The sequence below is a fragment of the Oreochromis niloticus genome, linkage group LG9 (assembly GCF_001858045.2).
Source record: "Oreochromis niloticus isolate F11D_XX linkage group LG9, O_niloticus_UMD_NMBU, whole genome shotgun sequence".
NCBI classification, from domain to species: domain Eukaryota; kingdom Metazoa; phylum Chordata; class Actinopteri; order Cichliformes; family Cichlidae; genus Oreochromis; species Oreochromis niloticus.
The window spans coordinates 18,643,518-18,671,107 of NC_031974.2; the positions used below are offsets into that span (position 1 = coordinate 18,643,518).

The 27,590-nt window shown below is 42.0% G+C and overlaps 3 protein-coding genes across 10 annotated transcripts in view; 2 read left to right on the plus strand and 1 right to left on the minus strand.

The window, feature by feature from the left end:
• LOC102082737 (extracellular matrix protein FRAS1) overlaps positions 1–27,590 on the plus strand; it is a 473,764-nt gene that overhangs the window by 120,640 nt on the left and 325,534 nt on the right. The gene's annotated exons all lie outside the window — the stretch shown is intronic.
• ccdc191 (coiled-coil domain containing 191) lies at positions 64–17,955 on the plus strand. The gene is made up of 17 exons (XM_005471869.4): positions 64–516; positions 1,196–1,234; positions 1,358–1,493; positions 1,606–1,758; positions 4,740–4,918; positions 5,058–5,281; positions 6,587–6,731; positions 7,413–7,603; positions 7,807–8,050; positions 9,436–9,863; positions 12,002–12,093; positions 12,400–12,482; positions 12,810–12,911; positions 13,042–13,185; positions 14,179–14,331; positions 15,945–16,099; positions 17,678–17,955. The coding sequence occupies exons 1-17, from the start codon at positions 451–453 to the stop codon at positions 17,817–17,819; spliced, it is 2,676 nt and encodes an 891-aa protein (XP_005471926.1). The 5' UTR covers positions 64–450; the 3' UTR covers positions 17,820–17,955.
• zdhhc23b (zDHHC palmitoyltransferase 23b) lies at positions 17,915–27,582 on the minus strand. 7 transcript variants are annotated; one of them, XM_025910074.1, is made up of 7 exons: positions 27,391–27,582; positions 24,588–24,636; positions 24,150–24,457; positions 23,873–24,030; positions 21,771–22,463; positions 21,200–21,367; positions 17,915–19,077 (listed from the first exon to the last, which is right to left on the minus strand). In XM_025910074.1, exons 3-7 carry the CDS (start codon positions 24,180–24,182, stop codon positions 18,810–18,812), a joined length of 1,320 nt encoding a protein of 439 aa, XP_025765859.1. In that variant the 5' UTR covers positions 24,183–24,457; positions 24,588–24,636; positions 27,391–27,582; the 3' UTR covers positions 17,915–18,809. The 7 variants fall into 7 exon arrangements, with proteins under 7 accessions (XP_025765859.1, XP_025765858.1, XP_003443532.2 ...); XM_025910073.1 differs by having other exon boundaries at positions 24,150–24,482; XM_003443484.5 differs by lacking the exon at positions 24,588–24,636 and having other exon boundaries at positions 24,150–24,271.

A 27,590-nucleotide genomic window follows, 5' to 3' on the forward strand; every position in this document is an offset into this window, starting at 1 on the left:
AAATTATTGAAAGACTTTAATTAAAAGCAAAGTATTTAACTACTTTAACTACTTTATTAATACATGTTTGTTATCTTTTTTTTAAATAGTGAATTTCAGTTCTCACTGAAGGAGCCTAACAAAATTGCTATGGTTACCCAAGACGCTGAACCCCCAGCTACAGTCTTGTGGGAAACGTAGTCCCGAAAATCTTAATTTGTGGAGCAGTTAGCCAAAAAAGAAAGCCAATTTACTCCATTACCCAGAATCCACCATAACAGTAACTCGACGAGAGTTATCTGCACCGCTTTTAGGTTTTCGAGCACTTTTTCTAATAACGTTTGAGCATATTTTGACGATAGAAACTGAAAAATGTTGACTGTTGCGCTTCGCGCACGATTTTAGTAAAGAAAAGACACCAATGTGATAGCTGGGATTACATCATATTAACGTGCAGTGCTGTAACAGGTGATGATGGCATTTCCAGGTCACAATCCTGACCTGTTTAGGTGGAGAAGAGTTGGCTCGGCAAACAAGGTAAGTCTAGTCTTTGGATTCGTGTAAATTTATAGACTGTGCTAAACTGAACGCTATGCTGCATCTGTCACGATTGGTTGGACTTCATTTTCCAAAAAAAAAAAAAAGGTAGGGGAATGAAACTGTGGCTTCACTGTTCCAGAAAATGAATCCGATGAGCTCATTTCAACCCTTTCTCTTATCTAAATGGGAAAAAAGGTATTTTTAGTCTATTTTCACCTTCCAAACCTTTCCCCAGTAATATCCCTGAGAGAGGGAAATAATTTGGCTAAATGCGCCTTGAAGGAAGAAGAAAAGGCACATCTGTGTTATTACCGTGTATAAACTCGTGGCTCATGTCAGGGGACCTTTCAGAAATGTCACCCGGCCCTATCTCTGATACTCACATGCTTGCAGGCAGCTAGCAATGGCACAGACTTTTGGACGTGTGAGAAATGATTTTGAACTAATCTGCTGATTTGAAGCAGTGGCTTAGCTTTTCTGTGAAATAATCCGCAGACTTTAGGCCCTTGGCTCAGCCTCCAATTTGCAGACTGCCACCGCAACTCAAGGTGTCTCTGAGCCTGTCTAGGCATTTTTAAGCACTCAAAGGTGACCATGAGGCCAGCATTTTTTTGTGTGTGAGAGCTCTTTGGTGTTTCTTACAGAGAATATTAGCTTACACTAATCTTTCTTTCAGATTCATGTAAAGAAAGGTGATATTGATCAATGGAAGAAGGTAAGAAATGTGTGTGCTCAGTTATATATATGTTTTTTATTTATTATTGAGTTGAATGTCTTTGGGGGTTTGGGAATTGTGTAACTTCAGCTTTTCATGTGTGTGTCCTTTCCCTGTCCTTAGCGAGTGGAGAAGGCCTCAGAGTTTGCTGTGTCGGAAGTCTTCTCCCACAAAAAACCTCATTCAGGAATCAGCAGCCTAGTTGTACCATTGCAAAGCACTGAACAGCTGAGAGATCATGACGAGGCTTACAGCGAAGGTAGGTGCCTTTAAAAAAAATTAATAGACCTGTCTGTGTAGAAATGCTATCTATATAACCACATAGAGTACAGCAAGAGGGATGATGATATATGGCCTGTTGTTTGTTGCAGCTCAGGCCCTTTTAGGTGACTGGCTGAGTAATAAGCTGCGGCTGGAGTTGGAGTTGGAGGATGAAGATGACCTGATGTGCTCTGCTGAGAGGACAGGCACAGCTGCATCAGCTAGTGCTGTGCCTGCTGCTTTAAACTACAACAACTTTGATGGTATAAAATATTACCTGATGAGATAACCCAAAACTCATTATTTATTAAGACCTTCTCCATTAGACCTGTGGGCCTGATGGACGAGGTGGTACAGAACACCTTTAAAGAAACAGTGACCTCTAGAAGATTTACTCATGATTATGGAAGGCTCATTCAAAATTCAGTGTGGGTTTTATATTGCTTCAAATGGCCTCTGACTGCTAGGCTTTATAAGAGTATTCAAAACAATCAGTATACAGTACCGTGCAAAGGTCTCAGGCCACCGCTCATTTATTTTTATTATTAAGAACCATACTTTCTTGTAGTTTCTTCACCAATAGTTCTCCAGGTCTCAATGTTTTTCTATATAAAGGTATATCAAAGTACACTAGAACTGGACTGAAAATCAGTGGCAACAGGTTTGATGGAGTGATGACTCCAAGTTTGAAAATTTTGTTTCAAATCATCAAAATATATTGAGGAGGTGCAACATTTATGTGTTAAACATGTTTTATGCTCTGTCGTGATTTGGGGCTGTATTTCACCAGTGGTGTTAGGGGTCTTGTAAAAATTGATGGAATTATGACCTCAGAAAAATAGGATCAAATTTTGATCCACCATTGCAACGCCAGCTGTAATGCATCTGACTGGCAGCATAATTTTTTATTATGATCTCAAACACACAGCCAATGCAGTGAAATCCTACCTGGATAGAAAAACACACAATGGAACATTGTCAGTCATGGATTGGCCTCCCCAGAGCATGGATCTCAACATTATTGAGGCAGCGTGAGATCATCTTCACAGAGAACAGAAGAAAAGGTAGCCAGCATCTAAAGAAGAGCTTTGACTGTCTTTTAAGAAACCTGGAGAGCTATTCCTGAACACTACTTTAAGAAATTAGAAGAAAACTGCCTAACAGAGTTCAGGCTGTGTTGACGAATCAAGGTGTTCGTACCAAATATCGACTTTCAAGCATTCAGTTCATTAGAATTGTACAAACTGTTTTTGCCTTTTACACTGCATTTCCATGTATGTTTGCACATTTTATAATAAATTAATTCACATTTCCTGCAAAATATAAAGAAAATATAAAGGTGGCTGAAGACTTTTGCACAGTACTATTTCAGTCTGCATTACAGTACAAAATGTTGCCTGACTTGGCCATCACACCATTAATCTTACAAGTATTGTGCAAGGAATTAAAAGCACTGGTTTCCAAGATACAGGGAGTGCAGAATTATTAGGCAAGTTGTATTTTTGAGGAATAATTTTATTATTGAACAACAACCATGTTCTCAATGAACCCAAAAAACTCATTAATATCAAAGCTGAATGTTTTTGGAAGTAGTTTTTAGTTTGTTTTTAGTTTTAGCTATTTTAGGGGGATATCTGTGTGTGCAGGTGACTATTACTGTGCATAATTATTAGGCAACTTAACAAAAAGCAAATATATACCCATTTCAATTATTTATTTTTACCAGTGAAACCAATATAACATCTCCACATTCACAAATATACATTTCTGACATTCAAAAACAAAACAAAAACAAATCAGCGACCAATATAGCCACCTTTCTTTGCAAGGACACTCAAAAGCCTGCCATCCATGGATTCTGTCAGTGTTTTGATCTGTTCACCATCAACATTGCGTGCAGCAGCAACCACAGCCTCCCAGACACTGTTCAGAGAGGTGTACTGTTTTCCCTCCTTGTAAATCTCACATTTGATGATGGACCACAGGTTCTCAATGGGGTTCAGATCAGGTGAACAAGGAGGCCATGTCATTAGTTTTTCTTCTTTTATACCCTTTCTTGCCAGCCACGCTGTGGAGTACTTGGACGCGTGTGATGGAGCATTGTCCTGCATGAAAATCATGTTTTTCTTGAAGGATGCAGACTTCTTCCTGTACCACTGCTTGAAGAAGGTATCTTCCAGAAACTGGCAGTAGGACTGGGAGTTGAGCTCGACTCCATCCTCAACCCGAAAAGGCCCCACAAGCTCATCTTTGATGATACCAGCCCAAACCAGTACTCCACCTCCACCTTGCTGGCGTCTGAGTCGGACTGGAGCTCTCTGCCCTTTACCAATCCAGCCACGGGCCCATCCATCTGGCCCATCACGACTCACTCTCATTTCATCGGTCCATAAAACCTTAGAAAAATCAGTCTTGAGATATTTCTTGGCCCAGTCTTGACGTTTCAGCTTGTGTGTCTTGTTCAGTGGTGGTGTTAAATGAATGGTAAATGGACTGATTCTTATATAGCGCTTTTCTACTCTCCCGGAGTACTCAAAGCGCTCTATACAACATGCCTCATTCACCCAGACACACCCACTCACACAAGCACTTCTAAGCTCAAGTGCAACTAATAAGCATTCACACACAGATGAACACATCGGAAGGCAATTTGGGGTTAGTATCTTGCCCAAGGATATTTGGCATGCAGACTGGAGGAGCCAGGAATCGAACCACCAACCTTCCAATCAGTAGCTGATCTGCTCTACCACCTGAGCCACAGCCACCCCAGTGTTGACTATTTTGAATGAAACGCTTGATTGTTCGATGATCACGCTTCAGAAGCTTTGCAATTTTAAGACTGCTGCATCCCTCTGCAAGATATCTCACTATTTTTGACTTTTCTGAGGCTGTCAAGTCCTTCTTTTGACCCATTTTGCCAAAGGAAAGGAAGTTGCCTAATAATTATGCACACCTGATATAGGGTGTTGATGTCATTAGACCACACCCCTTCTCATTACAGAGATGCACATCACCTAATATGCTTAATTGGTAGTAGGCTTTCGAGCCTATACAGCTTGGAGTAAGACAACATGCATGAAGAGGATGATGTGGACAAAATACTCATTTGCCTAATAATTCTGCACTCCCTGTGGAAGGAAATCAATATTAAAGCTCGAAATGTTGAAAAATGGTCATCAATAATGTGAAGCACAGTCTTTTACAAGTACTTCAGTTGTCATATTTCTTTTCCAATAATACTTAGAACTCTATAACTGCCTCGTTGAGGAAGAAGAGCAGTCAGCTGTCACAGGCTTCCTACAAGACCTCATGGAGCAGGAGCTGTTGGACTCCAGGATGATGGAGGATTTGGCGCTTGATGCTCATCAAACCAGAAAAAGATTTAGAGACCCGATCGTTACCATGGAAGCCCGACACCAACAGGTAGTCCGTGTCAAGAGATGTGAATGCTGAAGGTTTGGTTGTTGCTGTTGTGATGCATGCCGCTGAGCAAATCATCTGGAATGATGTGTGTTCGTGTGGTGTTTGCAATTGTACAAAATGCTGCTGAATTCCAATGCAGGTGCGAGAAAACAGGGCCCAACGGGAGGCTGAGAGACAGAGGCAGCAGAGAGAGAGGGATGTCCTACGAGCTGCCAGAGAGGAGGCGAAGAAGAGGGAACGAGAGGAGGAGATGAGGAAAAGGCAGGAGAAACGCAGGCAGGAGGAGATGGTTCAGCAGGAGATGGTGAAGCTGAGGCGGCAGATGGAAGAGAGGAGAGGCCTGGAACAGACTGCTCGACAGAGGTAGGAAAAGGTTACAACAAGCCGATTTATCACCTAGCAGATCACATTGTTTGTGATCTGGCTTGCTCCACCTTCCTTCCTGGTGGAGAGAATGGATTAGTGGTAACCTGTTAACAAGGAGAGCTGTGATCAGCCATATCAGTCTGGTGTGCAAAGATAAGCTGCTGTGTTATAAATCATGCTCTGACTATGAGTGTAAGTCCTTTCTTTACCACAGGAAATGGGTCATAACTTTAAATATTCCTTGTGGACAGCAGTCAGCAAGTGTCACAAGATGGAAATAAACAGAATTCTTTATATCTGTGACGCTGTCACAAAATCATATTAATGATACACTTTTTTAGTCTACAGTTAATAATACTGACAAACTAAAAAGCCATTTAAGGAATTAACAAGAGAGCTGAGACTTGAAGGATTATGGGAGCTGAAGTGTTTAGAAAGAGACCACACATTCTCTATGAACTACAAAATGACACAATATATGAAACTAAGAAAAAGTACCACAAAAAAGAGAAGATTTTATCCCAATTAGCATCATTGTGCTAACAGTCTCATGTTAGCTGGCAAGGCTAATGTTTGGCTACTATAGAACATGGAGGATGGAAATAGCAACATCATTAGTGTTTCAGGTATTTGTACAGAAACCGAAAATATAATAATGGTTATATGGAAACTAGAGGTTTGAGTATTGAACAGGTTGTTATTGATTAGTAGTCTGGGTCTGTGTGGCTCAGATTGGGCCTTTTGTGTGCAACTATCCATGTAAGTAAGTGATCAATCCACGTACAGCCACTAAGTCTGTTATCTTCTTGGACAGGTGTCCATGCATCTTTCAGTTATTTCTGACCATTTCATAAACAACATGAAGCACTTTTAGAGGACTAGTATTATATTTTGTATATATTCATTTTGCTTTATTTGTTCTTTTTAAATATACCTTAAGAAGTTTGTATTGCAGTCAAAAACAGATAAGGGCAGCACCATGGATGTTTATGTGGATATTGATTTGGACATGGGATTTGAGCTTATTGCATAAAATTGTACTACAGTATCTCATTCTCTTTATCTTGACAGTGCTTTCTTCAGGTCAGAGGTCAAATGGGACATAATATTTGGATGCAAACTATAATGTGATATTTAGCATACCAGTACCTTTTCCTAAATGTACACTGGGTGCCTTAAGGCACTGTAAACCCACACAGGTTTTTATGTTTGTATCTTCTGTGTTATGCACATTGGGTTTATGTATAATGAAATGTGCCACATAAATAAAATTGCCATTGTGTTTTATATATTAATGTACAGAGAGAGAGGAAGAGCAGAAGTGCAGATCACAGCCAGAAACCTCCATTCAGCTCCAACACCTCTCATTAAACAACAGCATGAGGACGCTAAGCGACTGTATCAAGAACAAATGATTCAAAGAAAGGTTCACATTAACAACCTTAAGGTTGGTACCTGCATGTTTGTGTAAATACTGTAGATACAGTTGTGTTAAGAAGTTTGCATTCACTAATGGGAGCGAATGTCATGGTAATATTGGGCTTTCACTGATTCCTTTAAACTGGTCTTGCTGGATTGACTGTACAGCAGACATTTTTATTGGTAAACTTGACAAGACCAAGGCCTATTAACTTTTCATTAGTGATAATAATTGACTACAACTGGTAGTTTCCTTTTCACAGAATAAAAAGGATTTGTTTGACAACACTCACTGAATTGGCCAATACTCAAAACAACAAGAAACTCCAAAGAACCACCAAGTCTCAAGCCTGCCCTGAACTGGAAAGTGCTGGAATGCCAGTGTCTTGGACTGGAGAAAGCTTTTATGGTCAGACAAGGCAAAGATTAAACTGGTTGGCCCCAATGACAAACCTAACAACACTGTACCAGCTGTCGAGCATGGTGGCAGTAGCATCATACTCTGAGACTGCTTTGCTGCCAGTGTCACCGGTACATTACACAAAGTTGATGGAATATTGAAGGAGGAGGACAGTTCAAGGAAATCATTAAAAGCCCAGAATTACTATGATATTTATGCCCATGATGAGTGTTCATAAATTTCTGACCACAAATGTTGCTATTAAATATGTGAATTTATGTTTCGCATGAATTTGCGTATATGGTTTAGTGTCTGCAAAGGCATTTCTCTGGATGGTATTCAGTGGTGCTGGACCGAAGGCTACGTATGGGTAAGGCCATGGCTCTCTATGACTGGAAGAGGCAGCTAAAAGCGTGGCGGGCGTGGCGGGCGGTGGTGTGGGCAGAACGAAAGCAGCGCGAGGTGGCAAGAACAGAGGAAGCACTGCGAATCGAAAGCAGGCAAGAACCAGAGATTGTAAACATTAAAGTAGATCTCATTGTATCATTGATGCCCTCCCCTTCTACCAAAATCTAAAGTCAAACTATTACTTGAGAGTATCTCAACAGGTCACTCTCTGACTGAGAAGCATTTATATCCAGGGTGCAGTGACCCAGCAGTAATTGAGGGCAAAAAATATGATCACATCCGTATCCTCCTCCAGACAATGCCAGCTGGCTGCTGAAAGTGACCGAAGGCGGTTGCTACGGCGATGTCTGAATGAGTGGCAGCTATGGTGTCGGACGGAGAAGGAACAACGTGAGCTTTTGGCCCGGCAGCAGGAAATCAAACAAAAGATGGCTGCCCTAATCAGTGCTGCATCAGCAGGCAAACTCAAGGCCACAGAAAGTCCAGCTTATCGGACAATAATGGCCCCACTGGAGGCACCGAACCAGACTACAGAGAAGGTGAGACTCACAAATCCTCATGTCATCAGCAACGGTGCGTTCTCTTCATTAATGATTCCCACTGAACACAATCTGAAAAATATTACAGGGAGTGAAATCATGACTAAAACATCAGCTTTGATAGGTGGTGCTGAAAGCCTAATTACAGAGGCAATTACTGAGTTTTGGAGCTTAACTGAATGAAAAATTTCCCTTTTAACGTTCCTCTTTGCATGAAATAACCTGACCTTTACTCAGCCCTTCAGCCAAAGAAGGTTTTCCTCCTGAAATATTTACAACTCTTTAGAGAGCAGGGATGATGAACAGGAGGGCAGAGACCAGATGGAAGAAATGCTGGAGAAACAAATGAGATGCGTTGGCCGGTTTAACCTTTACAGCAGAGGGTTGTTTTCATGATGTTTTCTTTCCTCATGTTTACTATCTGTCTCTCCTGTGACTCTCTTATAAAGGAAAGTGATGTAATTGTCACAGTCGGCTGTGTGGGAGGCAGGAGTTGGACCCAAAACACAGGGCTCGGAAATGAGAAGTAAATTTCAAAGCAGCTTTATTGCTGAGAACTTGCAAATAATAAGGAAAACGGATCAGGAGTAAAGGTCCAAACCTATAACTCTTCACAGGAAACACACACGAGGAGGGACAAAAAGGCAACAAAGAGCAGAAGCAAACTGAAGGTTTAAATATACAGGAGGGAATTAGTACAGAGTGGAGAGACCCGGGGATCAGACCTAAACAGACTCTAACTAATGAGACACAAACAAGACGAGCAAAACTAAACATAACAAACATGAAATCAGGGATTATCAAAATAAAACAGGAAGCAACAAACACAGAGACCATGGCTAAGACATGTGAACTTGACAAAGTGAGAAACACTGAGAACACTGGAGAGACAGAATAGAAACACAAAAGGGGACTAAAGGCACAGAATCATAATAAACACCAGGAACGTTGAACATAAATAGAAGGCTATGGAGCTAAACACCAAATGAACCCAAAGACCTTTAGAGCAGGAGCACAGGACTAACGGCACGAAATAACACGAAAGCAACCCGTATAGGGTAAGGAAATAAACCAAACGCGGAAACACTAAAAAGTAAAGAAAGACAAATATCAACAATAGAGAATGAAGAACTATAATGCAAAGATAATCAAAACAAGAAAAACCTTAAACAATGAAGAAGCAGAGTAGTAATTCATGGTGGAAGCCATTTTTGCTATGAGACTTTTTCTGTTAATGTATCAGAATTCCAGGAGGACAAAGTCTTAGTAAAGTTGAGCCCTGAGATACCAAGAGAAACTTTTACTGCATCTGTGTTGTCGCCTTAGGCTCTAAGTGAACCTAGCTTCTATGTAAAATCCCACATTCTCTTTTCTATTCTCCTTAGGAAGATCGCTACAGCTCTGACTCTTTAGCCCCCGAGACCTCGGCACTACCTCGGGAAAAGAACCCTGTGATTACTGCAGCCAGGCCCTCTCAACCGTGGCAGGTGACCCGACGTCATGCAGCACCCACAGCTGCTGAGCTCCGCAGGGCATGGCAGAGAGAGGAGGAGGAGGAGGGTGGTGCCTGCGCCCGTTCGGTATCGGTATCACCAGGCAGCAGGTTTGAAAACAGACACGCTGCCCAGAAGCAGATCATCGCACAACAGAGGAAGCTGCTGAAAGAGCAGCAAGAGCAAATTACCCGGCTGAAGCAGGAGCAGAACATGAGGGGCTTGGAGCTGGAAATGGAAGGAGCTGCAAAAGTTACCCAGTCAACAATGCTCGGAGGCTTGAGACCAAAGAGTCGCAATATTGACACCAAGGAGCAGAGGTATGTTCAGTGCATATCGCATAAACCGGTTAGCTCTAGATGAGTGTGAATCATTTTATAAGTAATACGTATTTAAACTGAGTGTTTCTTTGTTTGTGACACCAAACAGCCAACCCTGTGTCATAAGCAGTTTTTATGGTTCCACCCTGCCATAAGGTACCTTTTATAAAGGATTTAAAAGCTGCAATTATTGACTTTTTCACTGAATGATAAATAATTAACTAATGTTCTGCAGGTCCATTATAAGCCAAAAAGCAACTTCCGGGCTGTCAGTTTGTGCTATTAAGTTATAAATAATTAAGTCATTAATAAATGCTTTTACTTTCTATCTTTTGTTAGTCTATCCAGTCTGCTGATGCCAAATGTTTCTAATTTCATAATAAATTATAGTAAAGTATAATTTTTGCAAAGTCTTGAATAATGAGTATGCTTAGTGTCTGTTTATCCATCCATACATTATAACTTCTGTTCATTTATAGTTCCAGATTTACATTTCCTATTTCGCGTTTTCCTTGTGAAGCCCGAGGTATAATATAGTTTTGCAGTGAGTTCAGGGTCTAACAAAAGGTGTCCTCGTTGTTGGTTGTGCCCTACAAAAGCGTCAGGCGGAGGTGTGCTGGAGACGATCCTGGTCACTGCCCAAACCACCTCACTTGCTTCTTTCGACCTTAATGTGGTGGAGGAATTTACTTGCCCTTGTGATTCGCTGGTCTGTTTTTTCTAGGGGTATAACCGTTTTGAGGGGGAGAGCGGGATTTTGCAGGCTTTATTTGATAGTTGACAGTGAAGACTAGACATGAAAATAGGATAGAAATTGGGAAGGACATGCAACAAAGAGTCCTGGTTGAGACTCAAATGCGGGCCACTGGATTGAGCCTTTCAGCTTATGATTGCCTGCTCAACCAAGTAAGCTAAACTGGTGTCACAACTATAACATCTGATTAGGAACCCAAAGCAAGGTGGAAAAAGTCCAGATGAACTGGATGTATATAAGCTGCAGTACCGCTTCATGAACAGGGAAACTGGGTCCCCTCCTGAAGACCCCCTGCAGGAAAAGGCATTTGGCTCAGGTGCAGTGAAAGCTGTGAGCCGTGCAAAGGCAGATCCTGAGCATCGTGACACGCGTGGACCGTCACTGGACAATCCGTTCATGCTTTAAAATCCTGTACAAACATACAACTTACAAACTCCACACAAAAAGGCCCAAGCTGAGCAGGAGGTTCAAAGCCAAAACCCGCTTGGTATGCAGCACCATGCCCACCCGTAGCTTGTAAATGTGTAATGTACTGCCGTGCTTTCTCATGAATCAGCTGTGGGACGGGTCCACATGAAGAAGGACGGAGCCCACTGAGAGAGATTTGTCACAGCCTGCATGTACAGTTTGGATGAAGCCAAGGAGGGATGACCTTTCACTGTACATTATTTAAACTTGGAAATGTTCGTGTTACAGATGTTGAAATTAAACCATGTTTGGTTGGTTCCTCAGGCTCAGAGATTTAGAGCCTGTGCTCTTTAGGTTGATCCCGTCTACTAAATTGTTTCACATACTATATTTAACCTGGCTTCACACTCAGCCTTAAGTAAGACTAACTCCACACACTCCGAATTTGTTAACAGCTCTGAAACCTCTCAAGATGAGTAATCACTGTTTGTTCACTTCTCTTTCCTCGGCGCAGACTAATGGCGGAACAAGTGGAAAGGTTTATTTGTGTGAACACCTCATTAGGTAAAGTTAAAAGGAACCAATATTTCATATGTGTACTTTGGTACTATGATACAGATAATTACTGTTTCCATAATATAGATCAAGATGCACTGCGGTACAATCCGTTACCCGATAACAGCTTTTGTTATTAATATAAATCATGGAGGAAACATCATCTGTTTAAACAGATGATGTTTAAACCTTAGAATGAGTAAAAGGAGAGAAAAAGTTTATGACTGCTACAGGTGGAATACACTCTCCAAGCAGCGTATACAGTAACAGAAGAAAGCTCGGCACATTGGAGTTCATTTACAGATTTACAGACAATCTAATGTATGTCAGTCAAGTTTGCCTTTGGTCATTACCTTTCCGAGCAACACTTGCCAGGAACAGAATCAGACAGACCTCTGAGAGGCCTTTGTTTCTGTTGCAGGGCACCGAGAGGGACTGGAGAACCTGACAGTCAGAGTGCACCTTCAAGCAAAGCTGTCACGCTGCAGACATGCCCCCATCCACTCATCACAGGTCAGTATGAAAAGTAGCTCATTGTGCAGGGGAACGTGCACGTTCACACACGCGTACATAAAAGCAAGCACAGAAAGTTCATTTCCATCTCCCAAAGATGTGGTGAAGCACTGCTGTAGCTCTTTTATTCAGGAAATTAAGTGACTCCGAGTCACACTTGTGAACAGATTACATTTGTGGGCATAAGGGCCGATGTGTTCGTGTTCAGAATGAAAAGCGTAAGAAAGAAACGTACACATAACCAATCACTGGACTGTACAGAAGAAAACCTTGTCATCCGCTCACTTTCCCTCCCTCTCTCTGAAGCCATGGAGGCCCGAGCACGTCAGCGAGCAGAGCGAAGAAAGGAAATTGAGGAACTCAAGAGGAAGAAAGAAGAGGAAAAGCTGGTAAGCTGAGAGGTCATTTTCTGGGGAAATGTGGGGTTTTTTTGCAGCAACAGCAGCTGTGGTTCAAGTGGTGGCTCTGATTTTCCATGGGTTGGTGGTTTGATTCCCTGCCCCTCATTGTTTGTGACTGATCTCGGGAAAGACGTGAAGCCGTGAGTGTGTGTGTGAATAGGTGAATGAGAAACCGATAGTAAAGAAGTAGAACCTAGCTAAGGTTAAAATACACTCCATAAGTGCAGACCTCGTACCATTTTTATTTTGGGACCTCCAAAACAGCTGTCGTTAAAAAAAACCACATCCAAATTTAATGGCAAACACAACTTTCAGGCTCAGATGAAAGCCGCTGAAGAGCTCAGGCTGAGGGAGGAGGAGGAGGAGAAACGCAAAGCAGCAGAAAGACGACGGGAGGAAAAAAGGCTGGAAAGAGAGGTGAGGTGTACTTCATATTTTATGGATGTTCACAGAAAAGCTGAACTTGGGTCTGAGTACAAGAAGCGGTTCTCTCATGTGACTCCCCTGCAGAATATTAAAAATAATCTCACTTTGTGTTTCCGCACAGAGAGAAGAGGAGAAACAGAGACAACTGAAAAGGCAACGGGAGCTGATGGCACTGGCCCGCCAACACCACCGCAGAACGTTGTTGCTGCGGCGGGGCCTGGCGCCATGGAAACGCCTGATTCAGCTCAGACATGCCAGTGTGGAGGTAAATCACCTGTCCTGTCCATTTCAGCTGTCAGTTTACAGCGACACAGGGAGCCAGCAAGTACTATTGTATTTCTGGCTGTGAGGAGTAAACTAAAAACACTTATTTGACGAGAAAGCTCTGCAAGGAGCTCGAGCCTCCCCATTATCACTGAAATACAAAGCCCAGAAGGAGACATTTTGACCTTCAAAAGTAAATACTGCTAAAAAAAAAAACCCAAGAATGTAAAGTCCAAGTACATGCAGCATGGATTTGCATAATAAAAGCCCACCTGGCTGGACACAAAGTGAAAAAGAGCACAACCAGTACCTGCATCTGCTCTCTAGAAAGCAGCAGTGCAACGGCAACTGCAGTCTGCTAAACCTTTTGAGTTTTCCACGAATGTATTTATGCATTCATTCTGTATTTATTCTCCTCAGTGATGAAATTTTCCTTTGCACATTGATCCACTTAATAATATATCATTGCATCGGTGCTATATTTTTCCCTGGCTGTAAAGCACTTCTAAGTTAATGATTAATAATAAATGTACAATTAAACCACTCACTGCGCCTCCACAGCAAACCTACTTTAACACCTTTAATGTGTTAAAAGTGGCAATTGTGAGCAATGTACACAATAACTGATAATTGTGAGCAATACACAAACTGCTCTGGTTTTTAAAAAAATAAATTATTGTCACTCAAAAACCGAGCCAAAGGCAAAACTACGACACACTTTGGACGTGAAAGTGCAGAAGGAATACGTCCAAACAAAAGCAAGTAGCACAACTTTCTAGCAGCACTCCCTCGACACCATCATTATTTCATCCTCCAAATGTTCCTGTCTTAGCAAAGCTTCACAAATGAACACAGAAAATCATTTGTATTCATGTTCCAGAGCTTGTTATAAAACCTCTCTGTTTGGATTCGAGTACACGGCTTTTCTACCTGGCACATATGATTGAGTTTACATTCACGAGTGCCTCCCCCCCCCTTTTTCATTCCCTGCCAGCTGGCCGAGCGTCATGACAATTTTGTCCTCCTGAGGCGGTGCACATTAGGCTGGCAGCAATCAGCAAGAGAGTCTGTGTCTGACAAAGAAGCTTGTGCTGACCAACTGCACCAGCACTTTTTGCTTCGGAGGAGCTTAACCTGCTGGAAAAGGGTACGTATACACCTGCACACATACAGACGCCATCCAGGGCTGACTAAAAGAAATACCTTCCTAATCTCCTCTTCTACCTGCTCAGTCCTATTTTCATTTTTCCAGTCTTTATGAGTGACAGGTTAAAGGAAAGAACCCAGCCCTGTGCCTCTGTTTTGCTGTCTGTGTTTGCTGGCATGACTTGGGTACACGAGAAGGATCAATGCAAATCAATACAAAGTTCTTTCCTACCACGAGACATTCCTGTGTTCTTGTGACTTCTCTCTCCAGTTGATAATAAACCATCCACAGGGCGCTCTGGGTCACTGATCAGCTTGATGAGTATGAAAATAATGGAAATCATCTGCTGTGACCTTCTGAGTCACCAGATCCCAGTCATCACCCACACTATCAGAAAAACATCAAATAAGGAGACCACCAACACTTATATTACATTTTCCTTTAGTTTTTCACCCATCTTTTATATCCTGATTTCTTAGTGGTTTTTAAACAAATATTTTTTCACACTTACATGTTTCAGGTCAAAAAAATTTAACATTAGACAAAGATAACTGATTAAATACTAAATGCATTTTTTAAATACCTGGCCCTATGTGGAAAAAAAAATAATTGCCCTTCTTGTTAAATCATGAATTAACTGTGATTAACAGCAATTTTTGGAAAAGCTGAGTTCAGTTTCCTAATTCAGTTGTCTAATTACTGATTACTGACAAACCTATTCAATCAAGAAATCACCAAAACAGAACCTGTCTGGCAAAGTCAAGTAGACTCCAAGAGCTGATCGACTCATCCCAGAGGTCATGTCATGGTACACCCTGGACAGGTCAGCAGTCTGTCACAGGGCTAACACATAGAGACAGACAACCATTCACACTCAGATTCACACCTATGGGCAATTTATAGTTACCACTTAACCTAATCCCACTAACTGCATGTCTTTGGACTGTGGGAGGAAGGCGGATAACCTGGAGAGAACCCACACAAACTCGGGGAGAACATGCCGACTCCACACAGAAAGACCCTGATGGTGGAAGTGAACTCAGGACCTTCTTGCTTCCCCCGAAAAAAGTAATAAAAACTAATACAGCACTTCATAAAAAGAACAGTGTCAAGGCTGCTTTAATACTTCAGGACCTGGGCGACTTGCCGTTATTGATAGAACCATGAATTCTGCTCTCTACCAGAAAATCCTGAAGGAGAATTTATGGCCATCACTTTCTGTCCTGAAGCTCAAGAGCACTTAGGTTATTCAGCAGAACAATGATCCAAAACACACCAGCAAGTCCACCTCTGAATGGCTAAAAAAGAAATAATCACACTCTGGCCTCAAATCAGACTGCGATGCTTTGGCGTGACCTTAAACAGGCTGTTCAGCCTTCAATGTGGCTGCTAAAGGTGGCACAATCAGTTATTAGGTTTATGGGAAAATAACCTTTTCACAAGGCATCAAGATGATGTTTGATGATCAGAAACATGTAAGTGTGATGAAAACCAAAAAAACTAAGAAATCAAGAAAAGGAAAAATACTTTTTCACAGCAATGTACATCTCATCTTATAATTTTTGTTCACTTTCACTGTATTCCTATTTGTAAGCAAGTGTTATTCATTCCAGCTGAGAGACATGCAGATAATTCAGGAAGAGCGAGCTGAGCGCTTCTATCGCACACGCACTCTGAGGAGGTTTCTGCTGGCGCTGCTGGACCACGTGACTCAGGAGAGGCTGGTGGAGTGGGAGCATCAAGAGCTGGCTCTGGAGCATAATGACAGGTCTGCTACCCCTGACTTTGCCATATGTTCACAGTAATATAACCAGCCAAGAGGGTGTTATTATATTTAACAACTTGAAAGAACTTTAATTACAAGTTAAACTGCTGAATCAGAACAGTCTTTGCAGCGCTTAGAGAAAGGACAGGGCCTGCAAGCCTTTGAAGATGTAAACATTCATTTGACCTCTAGGCATTTTCAATAAGAGACTCTCAAGACCTCAAGTAGCCCTGAAAAAATAGATTTACTAGGAAGTTGTGTAGATGGTAACTCTATAATACACATTGCAGAAGCAGTTTCTGGATATTCACCAATATGAAATATGAGGTGCATCTTTCTTTTTTTTTCCATCTTCCTTTTCCAGCGTAACTTCCTCTGCATTAGACAGAAAATTTATACCACCATCTCCTTGACTCCGGTGCACTACCTCATATCTGCTGTTAGCTGCAAATGTCTTTTCATATCATGATTAATGGAGTCTGTTGGGATGCTTTTGTAGCTCAGTGTGTAGTGTTCCTAAACGGACCACGTTTCTGCAATAATAGCCTTTCTAGGTACCCAAAAGTCAATAAATCTGGGGGGTAATTGTGATATAGCGGTCTTATATAAAACCATCTGTGCTTGTATGGTAAAAGCAGTCTCCCTAAATGCTAGAGTCAGCATGCTAACATGCTGCTGTTCATGCCATAAATCTGTTAAAGTAGCAAGCCACACAGACAAGATACTGCTTAGATTCTTTTTTTTCCTGGCTATTTTAATTATGATATACTTGCACTATTAGAGCTCACATATTTTCTACCAAGCAGAAAGGAGCAAGCAGGGTACATATCTGGCGTCCCGTTAGTTGATATGACATACATGTTAAAGCAAACATAAGCCCCAAGCTAATTTTTCAGATTATAAACATTCTCAGTGCTGGTTTGTTGAGATTTGACCTTAGTTTAGCATCACAGCTTCCACTAATTACAAGGTAAAACAGTCCACCACAACCTTCCTTCTCTCAACCCAACCGGTCGTGGCAGATGGCCCCGCCCCTCCCTGACCCTAGTTCTGCTGGAGATTTCTTCCTGTTAAAAGGGAGTTTTTCCTTCCCACTGTCACCAAAGTGGTTGCTCATAGGGAGTCATGTGATTGTTCAGTTTTTCTCTGTATGTATTATTGTAGGGTCTACCTTATAATATAAAGCGCCTTGAGGTGACTGTTGTTATGATTTGGCGCTGTATAAATAAAATTGAATTGAACCGATATTAAAAATGACACCATGAGTCAATAACAATAATAATTTTGTTACAATGCACAAATCTGCATTGTGGTCCAAAAGAGGGTGTTTGTAGGATTTAATGATCTGTCATTGCCACAAGTTGGGAATGTTTATAAATTTCAGCTTGTTAGGTGAAGTCCGCTAAATGGCCACAGGCTGCAAATGAATTCCCACCAGCTGCCTTGCTGCCACTATCAACAAGCCCCAGAGTTACATGTGAGAACTTATTAGTCGTTGTCATCCTAGAGGTCCCTTTAATCCAGTTTGTTATTGCTCACTTGCTCTGTTCCCGTCTGTCCCTCCATCTGCCTGCATATCAGACGAGTGCTGCGGCAATGTTTCCTGGCCTGGAGGCAACTTCCATGTTTGCTGCTCAAGGAAAGAGAGAAGGACGAGCGGAGGGAGAAGCTGTGCCGCAAAGTGACAGAGGTTCTCCCGGATTTCTGCTCCCATCCACTGTAACGCCTCTGGGAAGACCGACAGAACAGGCAACGTACTGCATACTGATGCAGGCGACATGCAAACATCTCAGCATCACTCTGGAAGATGACACACTGCACACTTCTTATATTTATTTTATAAAATATTTTCACAGAAACACATAAATGGACCAGAGCAATTATTGGAAAAAAAAAAAACAAACAAACTTTAATGCCTGTGAGAACCAAAAGCAGGCACGGTGAAAAGCAGTGAAAAACATTTCTAACTGATGCCAAACATATTGATTCATTTGCGTTTTCCATTTATCTAAGAGTTGTTCCATTTCTGAGTCAGTTTTGAAACAGATTAAAAGAGTCAAAGTAACCGTGTGGTAATAACTAAGCAATCAGCTGCTGTGGAACTTCAAATAAGCTGGCCTATCTGGCCTGTGCTGAAATGTTTCAATTAGTTGTGATAAATATCCATGAATTCGTTTCACAAGGCCGAGTAAGGTCAAGTGCAGTCTGTTTGTGAATGATGAAAAGGTTATAGTGAGCCCTAGAGAGCCTCTTTGAATATCCTATCTGTGCACTCTGAGGCATCATCTTGTGCTGTGTTCAGACAAAATGTCCCCACCAGGATCTGCAGATTGGAGTTATTGTCTCGTACCAAGGCACTACGAAGGAGGGGAGACATAAGGTCAGCCTTCAAGTCAAGGAAGACATCCAGCGTGAAGGACTAGTAATATTTGTTTGGCAGAGGTGACGTATATGACCAGCTGCATAGAGGAGATCCTGCATGTCCTTCACATTTATGGCAGTATGTGCATCTTATGGGCGTGAGTAGTTGTTATTGCTAAGTGTCAAAGTCAGTGCAACTCCATATGTTGCACGTTAAAAACGTAGCAGCTCTGAGGTTTGCTGCCAGCAGCATGTCCGATCAGTTAAAAGGAGTCATGCTGCCATCCAGTGGACACTAACACACCAGCAGCCACAATTCCCAAACTTGAAACAGCATTGCATCACAAGTCTCTCACACCAAGTCAGTGGGAGAGGGGGGAATCACTTTGTCTCCCATGCTCATGAACTCAGACCAGTTGCCACAGAAACCTCGGGAATAGACGCCAGTGTCCACGACAAGTCCCCAGCAGGCGCTGCGAGCGGTTTTCTCTCGCAGGGCAAGGCGGGCCTCACGCTCGGTCACGTTGTAGCTGACGTTGATGAGCTGTATCGCCAGCAGGTGAAGCAGCCCGCCCGTCACGATGCTGCTGTACCACGCACAGGTGAAGCAAAGAGCAGTGCTGGAACACAGACAAGGACGGAGGTAGTCATTTTTTTTTTTTTTTTTAACCAGTGCAAGGGTTTTCATGCTCAGCCACTTTCAAAGATAAAATAATTAGTGTAACCATTTTAAAAGGGTGTAAATGGACACATCACACTTAAAAGAACCAGTATTTTTACATATTGAGGGCATGATACTCATTCACAGTTTGCCTGTTTTTAACTCTGTGAGTTCAGTAGCAGTGCCAGTACTAGTCATTTGAACTACTTCACATGCATGCTCGCTGCTCTGAGCAAAAACTGTGAATCTTTCTCCAACAGCTTAATGGGCACTGCTCCAAGGTACTCTTGAAAGTGATTCAGTAGAGCGAAAAAAGCCAGACACTCAATATGCTCATGGAAGGTCCTCACTTACTTCTGGTAGTTCTGGGAAAATGATTAAATGGCTGTGCAGTGGGTCAGTGAGGATCTTAATTGCTGCGAAAAAGGCTTCCAACCCCAGTTTCTGTGGACTCTATCTCAACTGTCAGTGTTTATTTAAGCACAAGTACTGATGCTGTGCAGTTAAGATATTTAATTTCATTCACAGGGCAATGTTACAGAGGCTCCTGATTTTAATTAATAAGGCATTGTGAATACATATATTGATTTCATTAGATTTTAAGGAAACCTGCCTCTAGAGCCTGATTTTTTTTTATTTTTATATACCAGTAAATGCTTATTCTCCCCCCAGAGAGAGGGAGTATGTAATTTGTTACATATTGGTAACTGGGGTTGCTAAGCATTTGACCTTGACATTGATTGCTAGGACACAAGGTCAAACCATAGAAATAGATCACATGAGAGCTGTACAACACTTTTTACGACATCACAGTGACGCCATAACAGACTAATGCTATCATACTGGAATATGGACAACATACTGGAGATCAATGAGAAGGTGAATGAGGAAATAAATTACATGTAATGTAATCACCTGTGATGAAATAATAAACTAAAAGTAAACTCAAACACTTCTTCTGATTTATTGTCAGTTCACTTCCATATTTTAGGTCTCAGCATTAACCACCACAGGTCCACATGGTCACTGAACGGTCATTACGTACAAACTTTACCGAGCTGATTCTAAACCTGTATTTACACAGATGCTTTTTACAGCAACACCAAAAGTCTTCTTTGCAAAAACAACGAAAAAAAATGAATTAAACTGTGTATTTCATGATAAAGCTGACGCCAAAGATAACGCCACCACCGTAAGCTAGTATAGCAGTAGATAGTGGCTTATGGTGGTGGCGTTATCCTTCCATTTGTCCCCAGTGTTTCCTGATGTCTGTGGGGCAATGCCTTGTTTTCATTCTGGATTTGGTCTCTGTTTCAGAACCGTTACAGCCCTAATCTGTTTGATGCTAGTGCCAGAATCCAATTAGCTATGCATAAAGATTGGAAATCTTTACAGTTTCCAATCAATACACACATACATGCATAGTCATTTAAGGCTGCTCCCTTGTTTCAAACCGTGGATTAATCTGAAAGTTATGATTTGGCACAGATTTGACACCAGATGTCCTTCCTGATGTAATGCCCATGTATCCTGGCTCGGTGGAGATGTTTGACCACAATGCACAGGAAAACCAAACACATCATATCAACACAAAAAACTTATGCTAACTATAAAGTGCAGTGGTGGAAGGGTAATGATTTAGGCTTGTTTTATAGCTGATTTGTAGTCACTGATTTGACCGTGAAGTCCTCTGTGTACCAAAGTATTCTAGAGACAAATGTGAAGCCATCTGTCTGGCAGCTAAAGCTTGGTTGAAACTGGGTCATGCAACAGGACTATGATCCAAAACACTGCAACAAATCTACAACAGAATAGTTGAAAAATAAAAGAATAAAGGAGTTGCAATGACCCAGTCAAAGTCCAGACCTCAAACTGACTGAAATGCTGTGGTGGGACCTTCATAGAGCTCTGCATAATTAATTCCTGCAAACCTCAAAGAACTGAAGTAATGTGGTAAAGAAGAGTGTGCCAAAATTCCTTCACAGGAACATGATAAAGCCAAACAGAAAATACCACTTCAAAGCTCTTGATTAATGGGATATACTTAGTTTTTCACAGGACTGTATGTCTGTTTCCACTACCTGTACTGGTTGTAGACTCCTGGGCAGTAGAGTAAGGCGAAGAGGAGATTTTGCTGTGGACACACACTCTGCAGCACCAGGCTGATTCCGTACAGGGACGTCAACAGGAAGAGGACGAGCGTGAGCAGAAAGCTGCGGTGATTGGCCTGCCCCACACAGCTGTTTATCCTGCCCCGACACAGACAGGAGGGGATGCACAAACGCACGAGTACACACACAAGCAGACAAAACATTGTACTGAGACTCCAGGGTTACACTACACTACACACAAACATGCAGGAACGTGCATGGTATAGAAGGATGGCAGCAAGGAAATTGTGACGTTAACACAACATAGAAAAAAATATGGTGAGCTAGACACAAGAGGACAAAGATATTCATTTTCTCTGAGCTCATTACCTGCAAAGACAGAGAGTAACTTAACTCTTAGAAATTAAAGGTGTTATTTTAGATCTGTGTAGTCTTTGTGCAGAAAAGAAGCAGGTCACAAACAAGACAACTTCAGTGTTTGCAGGAGAAGAAAGCAGTGATGACAGGCAGGTCGAGTGAGAGGAATTTGAATGGAACCCACCAGACACAATGGTGGTCGAGACGCAGCACGCAGACACCACAGATGCGACAGTGCCCCGCCCTGGGGGGCCGCACCGCCCTGCACGCCTGACACCAGTTCTTTCGGTTGCTTTCCTTCATTTCCTCCTCCACTTGCTGCTCCGACGCCACAGCCCGGTTGGCTACAGTCATCATCACATCCTGCCTTCCCCCATTGAGGGAAGGGTTTCTGCCCGTGGGGGAGCTGTAATACGCCACCTTGCTGTGAATGGACTCTTCGTTCGGGCGTAAGATGCCCGGATCTCTCTTGGTGTGGAAAAGAGCCAGCAGGGTGAGGACGACCCCGACGCTTACCAGCGCTAGCTGAAGCAGTCCAACATCCCCACGGGGAAACACCTCAGTGATGAACAAGTAGTACATGTATGCCAAGGAGAAAAGGGCCAGGCTGAGGAAGAAGAGGGTCTGTCCTTTCTTACGGTGGGTGAAATAGTAGTACCACAGCACTAAGCCCGGCAGAGCTGTCAGAACCACCATCCCAATCAGGAAGTGGAAAGCAGCGAGGTGCAGCAGGGCAGGAAGGAGAACAAGAGGAGGAATGATGGACAGGTCCACCTTGCGAGCTCCACCCCACAGCCACGGCACACGAATCCGATCTGTGACGACTGCAGCCACCTGTGACAGGGATTCAGGCTTCTGAGGTTCCCTCTTCAGAAACCTGATGAAGTAACAGAAAAGCTGTAATACTTTTTTTTTTTTAATTAAAGTAACCATGTGAGCAACTTACTAATATGTTTCAAGCTGCCAAATATAGAGACAGAGAACTCAAATACAAGTTATTTATTCATCATATTTTTTCATAATAAACAGCAGATTGCAATTACAACGTGATTTCTATACCTTGAGTGTCACTATGTGAAAAACCTGATATTGATGATACAATAAAGCATTCAGTCATCAGCTTTACTAGGACTCATGCTTCTGACTACCAAATTAGTCGACTGATGGAACTATCAACAGTCCAACATTTACTGACATGACGGTAAATTAAACATTTCTTATTGGGCCATAAAGCTGCAACAAGCACAAATCACACCTGAGGCTGAAAATTGAAGGTCTTCCCCTCTCTTCTACAACCCTCCCAACAGGAATACAAAACAGCTTCATATTATGAAATATCTCAGAATAAATGGGCCTCAATGGAGCTGTAGCCCCAAAATGTGATGTTCATGGCGTAGAAATAAAATGATCTGATATCTTTTGTTTTAGATAGACAGGACTAAGACAGTAGCTACATTTTTAAATGTACTTTCTGGGTTATAATTCTGTTAAAGCTTCTTTGTAAAGTTTGTGCCCTTTACACATATAATGCAAGCAGCAGCAGAGAATTACGAGCACTTTCAGCTGTTCTGTTATGTGATTGGATATGATTTGGCACAGGGTTCAAACCAGATGGCCTTCATGACACAGCCCTCCCATTTCTCTGGGTTTTGGTCTGGGCACTGGGAGTACACTAATTTGTGACCCCATGACCCTCTGATCCCAGCACTGCTATATTAGAAGCTTTGGTATGAAAATGATGTGACTCTCTTTGGATTTTGCCACCACTAGTCAGACAAATCCAGGAATTTGACCAAATTGTCTGATTTGTGTTTTGTTTTCTGTTTACTGTCCATTATTTCAGCTGGTATGACAGGTCTTTAAAGGTTGCTCCTTTTTATTTATAAATAAAGTTTTTTGTCTTGATTTAACTACAGTCCGTGTGTTTGTTGTAGTTATGTAGTTTTGTGAAAATCTCCTAAAGTCTGAACCAGTAACATTTCAACTGTGATGTTAAATTGTTACCAAAATTTATAAAAAAAAAAATTAAAAAAAAAAAATTAAAGAAACATGGACTTAAATCCTTAGCTGACTAACTTTTTTCATTCTCTCCTAAAAATTAATGATCTTTGGCAGGACCTGTGATTGGCCAAAAACAGAGCTCAGAGGATGGACAGGAGTCTAGTTCAGATCAATCAAATTACAATTCACCTAAAGATTATTATGGATTTTCGTCGAAATACACCAAAAACAAGTTGCCTATCTTGGCTTAAATTGGGGCACAAAATTAAATTTGGCATTTCCCACCTGTCACAGGCGTCATCCAGGTCCTCACAGTCACAGCAGCAGGCTGCTACATGGCTGCGTTGTCCGTGTCTGTTCATGTATTCGCAGCAGCACAAAGCCGCCGCCTCCTCCTCCTGCACCTTCTTGGCTTGCCTCTTCATTACAGAGAGCCCTGCAGCCTGTCAGAGGTTTTAAAAAAGGTAATGAGTTCAGGGAAAGTGAAAAGTTGCAGATGATCAAAGGGAAGGGAAACACATTAAGTGAAAATACCTTTAAAAGCCCACTTTGCTGAACTGACCTTTTCATGCAGCAGCTTACCAGCCACTTGCATGCATTTTAGATGGTGGAGTGCTTCTGAACAGATTTCCACAGCACTTTAACTTCACTTCCTGTCCTCACATCTGTCACACATCTGTCACCCTTTAATGATTTACAGCAAATGATCAGTCCCCCCACTGCAGCACGCTGGCTTGTTTATGTGGCACAGATGGATATGGATTTGGGTTGAGGTGGTGTCAGCAGTTACAGCAATGGCAGGTCTTCAGTGGCCTCTCAATCATGGCATGACAAAGTGGGTTTAATCCTTCAGCTGAGTTAAACCTCTATCTTTGGGAGGGATATGAATGAGCCTCTGATTAGCAATAAATCACAGAATGAAATTGTGTGTTATTACTAAAGCTCAGCCAGTAATCACGCTAACGTGTTAAAAAGGACATTCTGGGTCAGAAAAGGTTACCAGCATCTAATTAGTGAGTCCTTCCAGGCACCCTTGGATCTGTAAGAGCCTAACGAGAGGATAGATTGGGTTACATGTACTGATTAATGGGTGTGTGGTAGCACCAAACAGCACATCTGCTCCCTGACAAATAAAGAAAAATACTGCTGCAAGGGCTTACAGTGTGACTGTTGCACTCAGCAGTTTTACAGCTGTGGTGTTTAATGCTTTGGCCAAAAAGCTTTGCAGGGCAAAGCACATCATTTTGCTTCAATATCTAAGAATTGCTGTCGTTTAGGATGGAAGAAGGCACTTTTACAACTCTGATCATTAGCTGAAAGCAAATCAGCAACATTTTTCATAGTTAATATTTCCAGATTACAACTGTTGAGGATGCTTGTTTTACTTATTTTATATTTTTTTGCCGTAAACACCATATTTGTCTGACACAGTCGAGGCTCATTCTCATCCTAGGCCAAACTCTCAATTTGAATGGGAAAATAAACAGCATAAAATAACATTCCCATGCCAACAGCAGCTCATAGGGTAGTGGTTTTACACATTTGCCTAACAGCAACAGATTGAATTCCTAAGCTACCGAGCTTCTTTCTGCACAATTTCAGTCAAATGTTAAAAAATGACTGTAAAACACTGAGTACAGATGGATAAGGGTGGAAATTCAGATCATGGTGAGCTCCGTGGGTTTAGGGAGTCATCAACTGAATGGGATTTGCATCTAATTATTAAAAATAATCCCAACATTTGGAACATTAGTTTGTTTACTTTTAAACTCATGAAAATGGAGGGACTACATAAAAAAGGCTGCAAATCCTCAGTTTTAGTGCAGACTTTTATTCTAAACCCTTTCTGAAAGTCCACACTTTAATTACATTTTGCCCATTTCATTACAAATACATTTAATTGGTGTACAGCAGCAAAATTAGGAAGATTTTGTCACTGTCCAAATGACTGTACATTAAAGGGCAGAGCTGCACAGTTAAATTCCTGAAGTTTGTAAAGACATAAAAAGTACTTAAAGTGGCCCCACCTCCACTCAGCGCTCGGCAGAAAGCAGGATTTCCAACATCAGTCTTTGTACATGTGCAAAGACTCAAATAGTAAATGGACTGGTAATTATATAGGACTTTTCTACTCAAATCAAGGTATTACAAGTCTCATTATCCCAATCTCACACACTAACAGAACTCACAAAATCACAGCACTTTCATCTATGCCTAACATTTACATAGTTACACTCTCATTGATGTATCCAGACCAACGCAAGGTTCAGTTCTATAACCCAAGGATACTTTGGCAAGTTCCTACCAGATGTCCCACTTTACTATTCTTTCTCCCACCTCCCAATCCTACATACGGAGGGAATGTCCCACATGTTGCTGTCTCACAATAACCAAGGCTGTAAAAGAGATGTGCTGATTCACAGAACCATCCCTACAGAAACCCAAAAATGATTACCACGTAGAACAGCAGCTGCGATTACAGATAACCAAAATTTACAACAATTGTAGTGCCATATAAAAGAGTAAACAAGAGTTTTGCACAAAAAACACACTAGCTTTCAGTTTATTTGTAGCCTTACTGCAAACTCCTTACCCCACATTTAGTCAGCATATATAGAGACTATTGAGAGCAGACTCTACCTGCTGAGGCGGCTGCGGTCATTTGGAGTACAGGAAGCGCTTTTAAAGTCCTTCTATGACTCTGTGGTGGCATCTGTCATTTTTTACAGTGAGGTATGTTGGAGCAGCAGTTTATCGGCAGCTGAGAGGAAGAGGTTGGATAAACTCATCAGGAAGGCCAGCTCTGTTCTGGGATGCGCCCTGGACCCAGTGCAGGTGGTGGGAGACAGAAGGACTCTGGCCAAAATAACATCTCTGATGGACAGAGTCTCCCACCCCATGCATGTAAATGTTGCTGAACTGCAGAGCTCCTTCAGTGAGAGATTGCTGCATCCTAGATGCATGAAGGAGCGTTTCCGCAGGTCCTTCCTCCCTGCATCTGTCAGACTGTACAATCAGAACTGCTCCCAACAATCACAGACGTTTACATCTGCGCTGTAACTGCAATAAGTTAATCAACCGATTCGCACTACAACCTGGTTTGCCTCTTATCTGTAGTTATTTATATTTAATTTAATAACTGTACAGTACTCTTTATAGTAACCATTGTCCACTGTAAATATGTAAGAAAAAATTGTATTGTGTACTGTTTGTTTGTATATGTGTCTTTCTGGCTGCTGTTACAACCAAATTTCCCCTTGTGGGACAATTAAAGGATTATTCTATTCTATTCTATTCTATTCTATTCTATTCTAAACATGAACTTTCCATAGAAAACTATTGAGACAAGTGTTACTTCCCAAAACTGCTGCTAGCTGCAACTTATGCTTTCAATGAAGTTTTCCTTAGGGTAGATGGGGGACCAAGGTGGTACACGCCTGCTTATGAATAATTAATTATCATCATCAGATATTTTTGTCTGCAGCTCAACTGCTCTAACTATACCTTGCATAATAAACTTTTGTCACAGTAACAGGATGCTGTGCTGACACATTTCAGTGAAAATCAGTTTTTGTTGGAGACGCTGTGACTTTAAACTCGACTGAATGTAAATATTAGGACTTAACTGTTTTCCCTGGCATTTAACCCAATGAATCCTGCAGCTTGTCGGTAACATACTACAGACTGCAGCTCACAGTTAACCGACGTTCACTTATTTTTACCTGCCAACAAGCCGCCGTCTACCGGAGCGACACACTGCGTCAAAGCAGGTCTCACGACCCGACAAACCCGGGTAAACATACCTGCACACGGGGCTGCTACATGCCAGCCTCTAGAAATATCGACTGGAACGATTTTCCCCCGCCAGGCTTCTTAACGGAAGTCTCGGTCCCGGCAGCAGAGCTCGTATCCGGTGTTTCTCGCCGCTAAATGACGCTCGGTAAGCCGCGTGAAGTGACCCCAGAACGGCGGCAACTGCTGGGGGCGGAGGCTGGGTATGGCA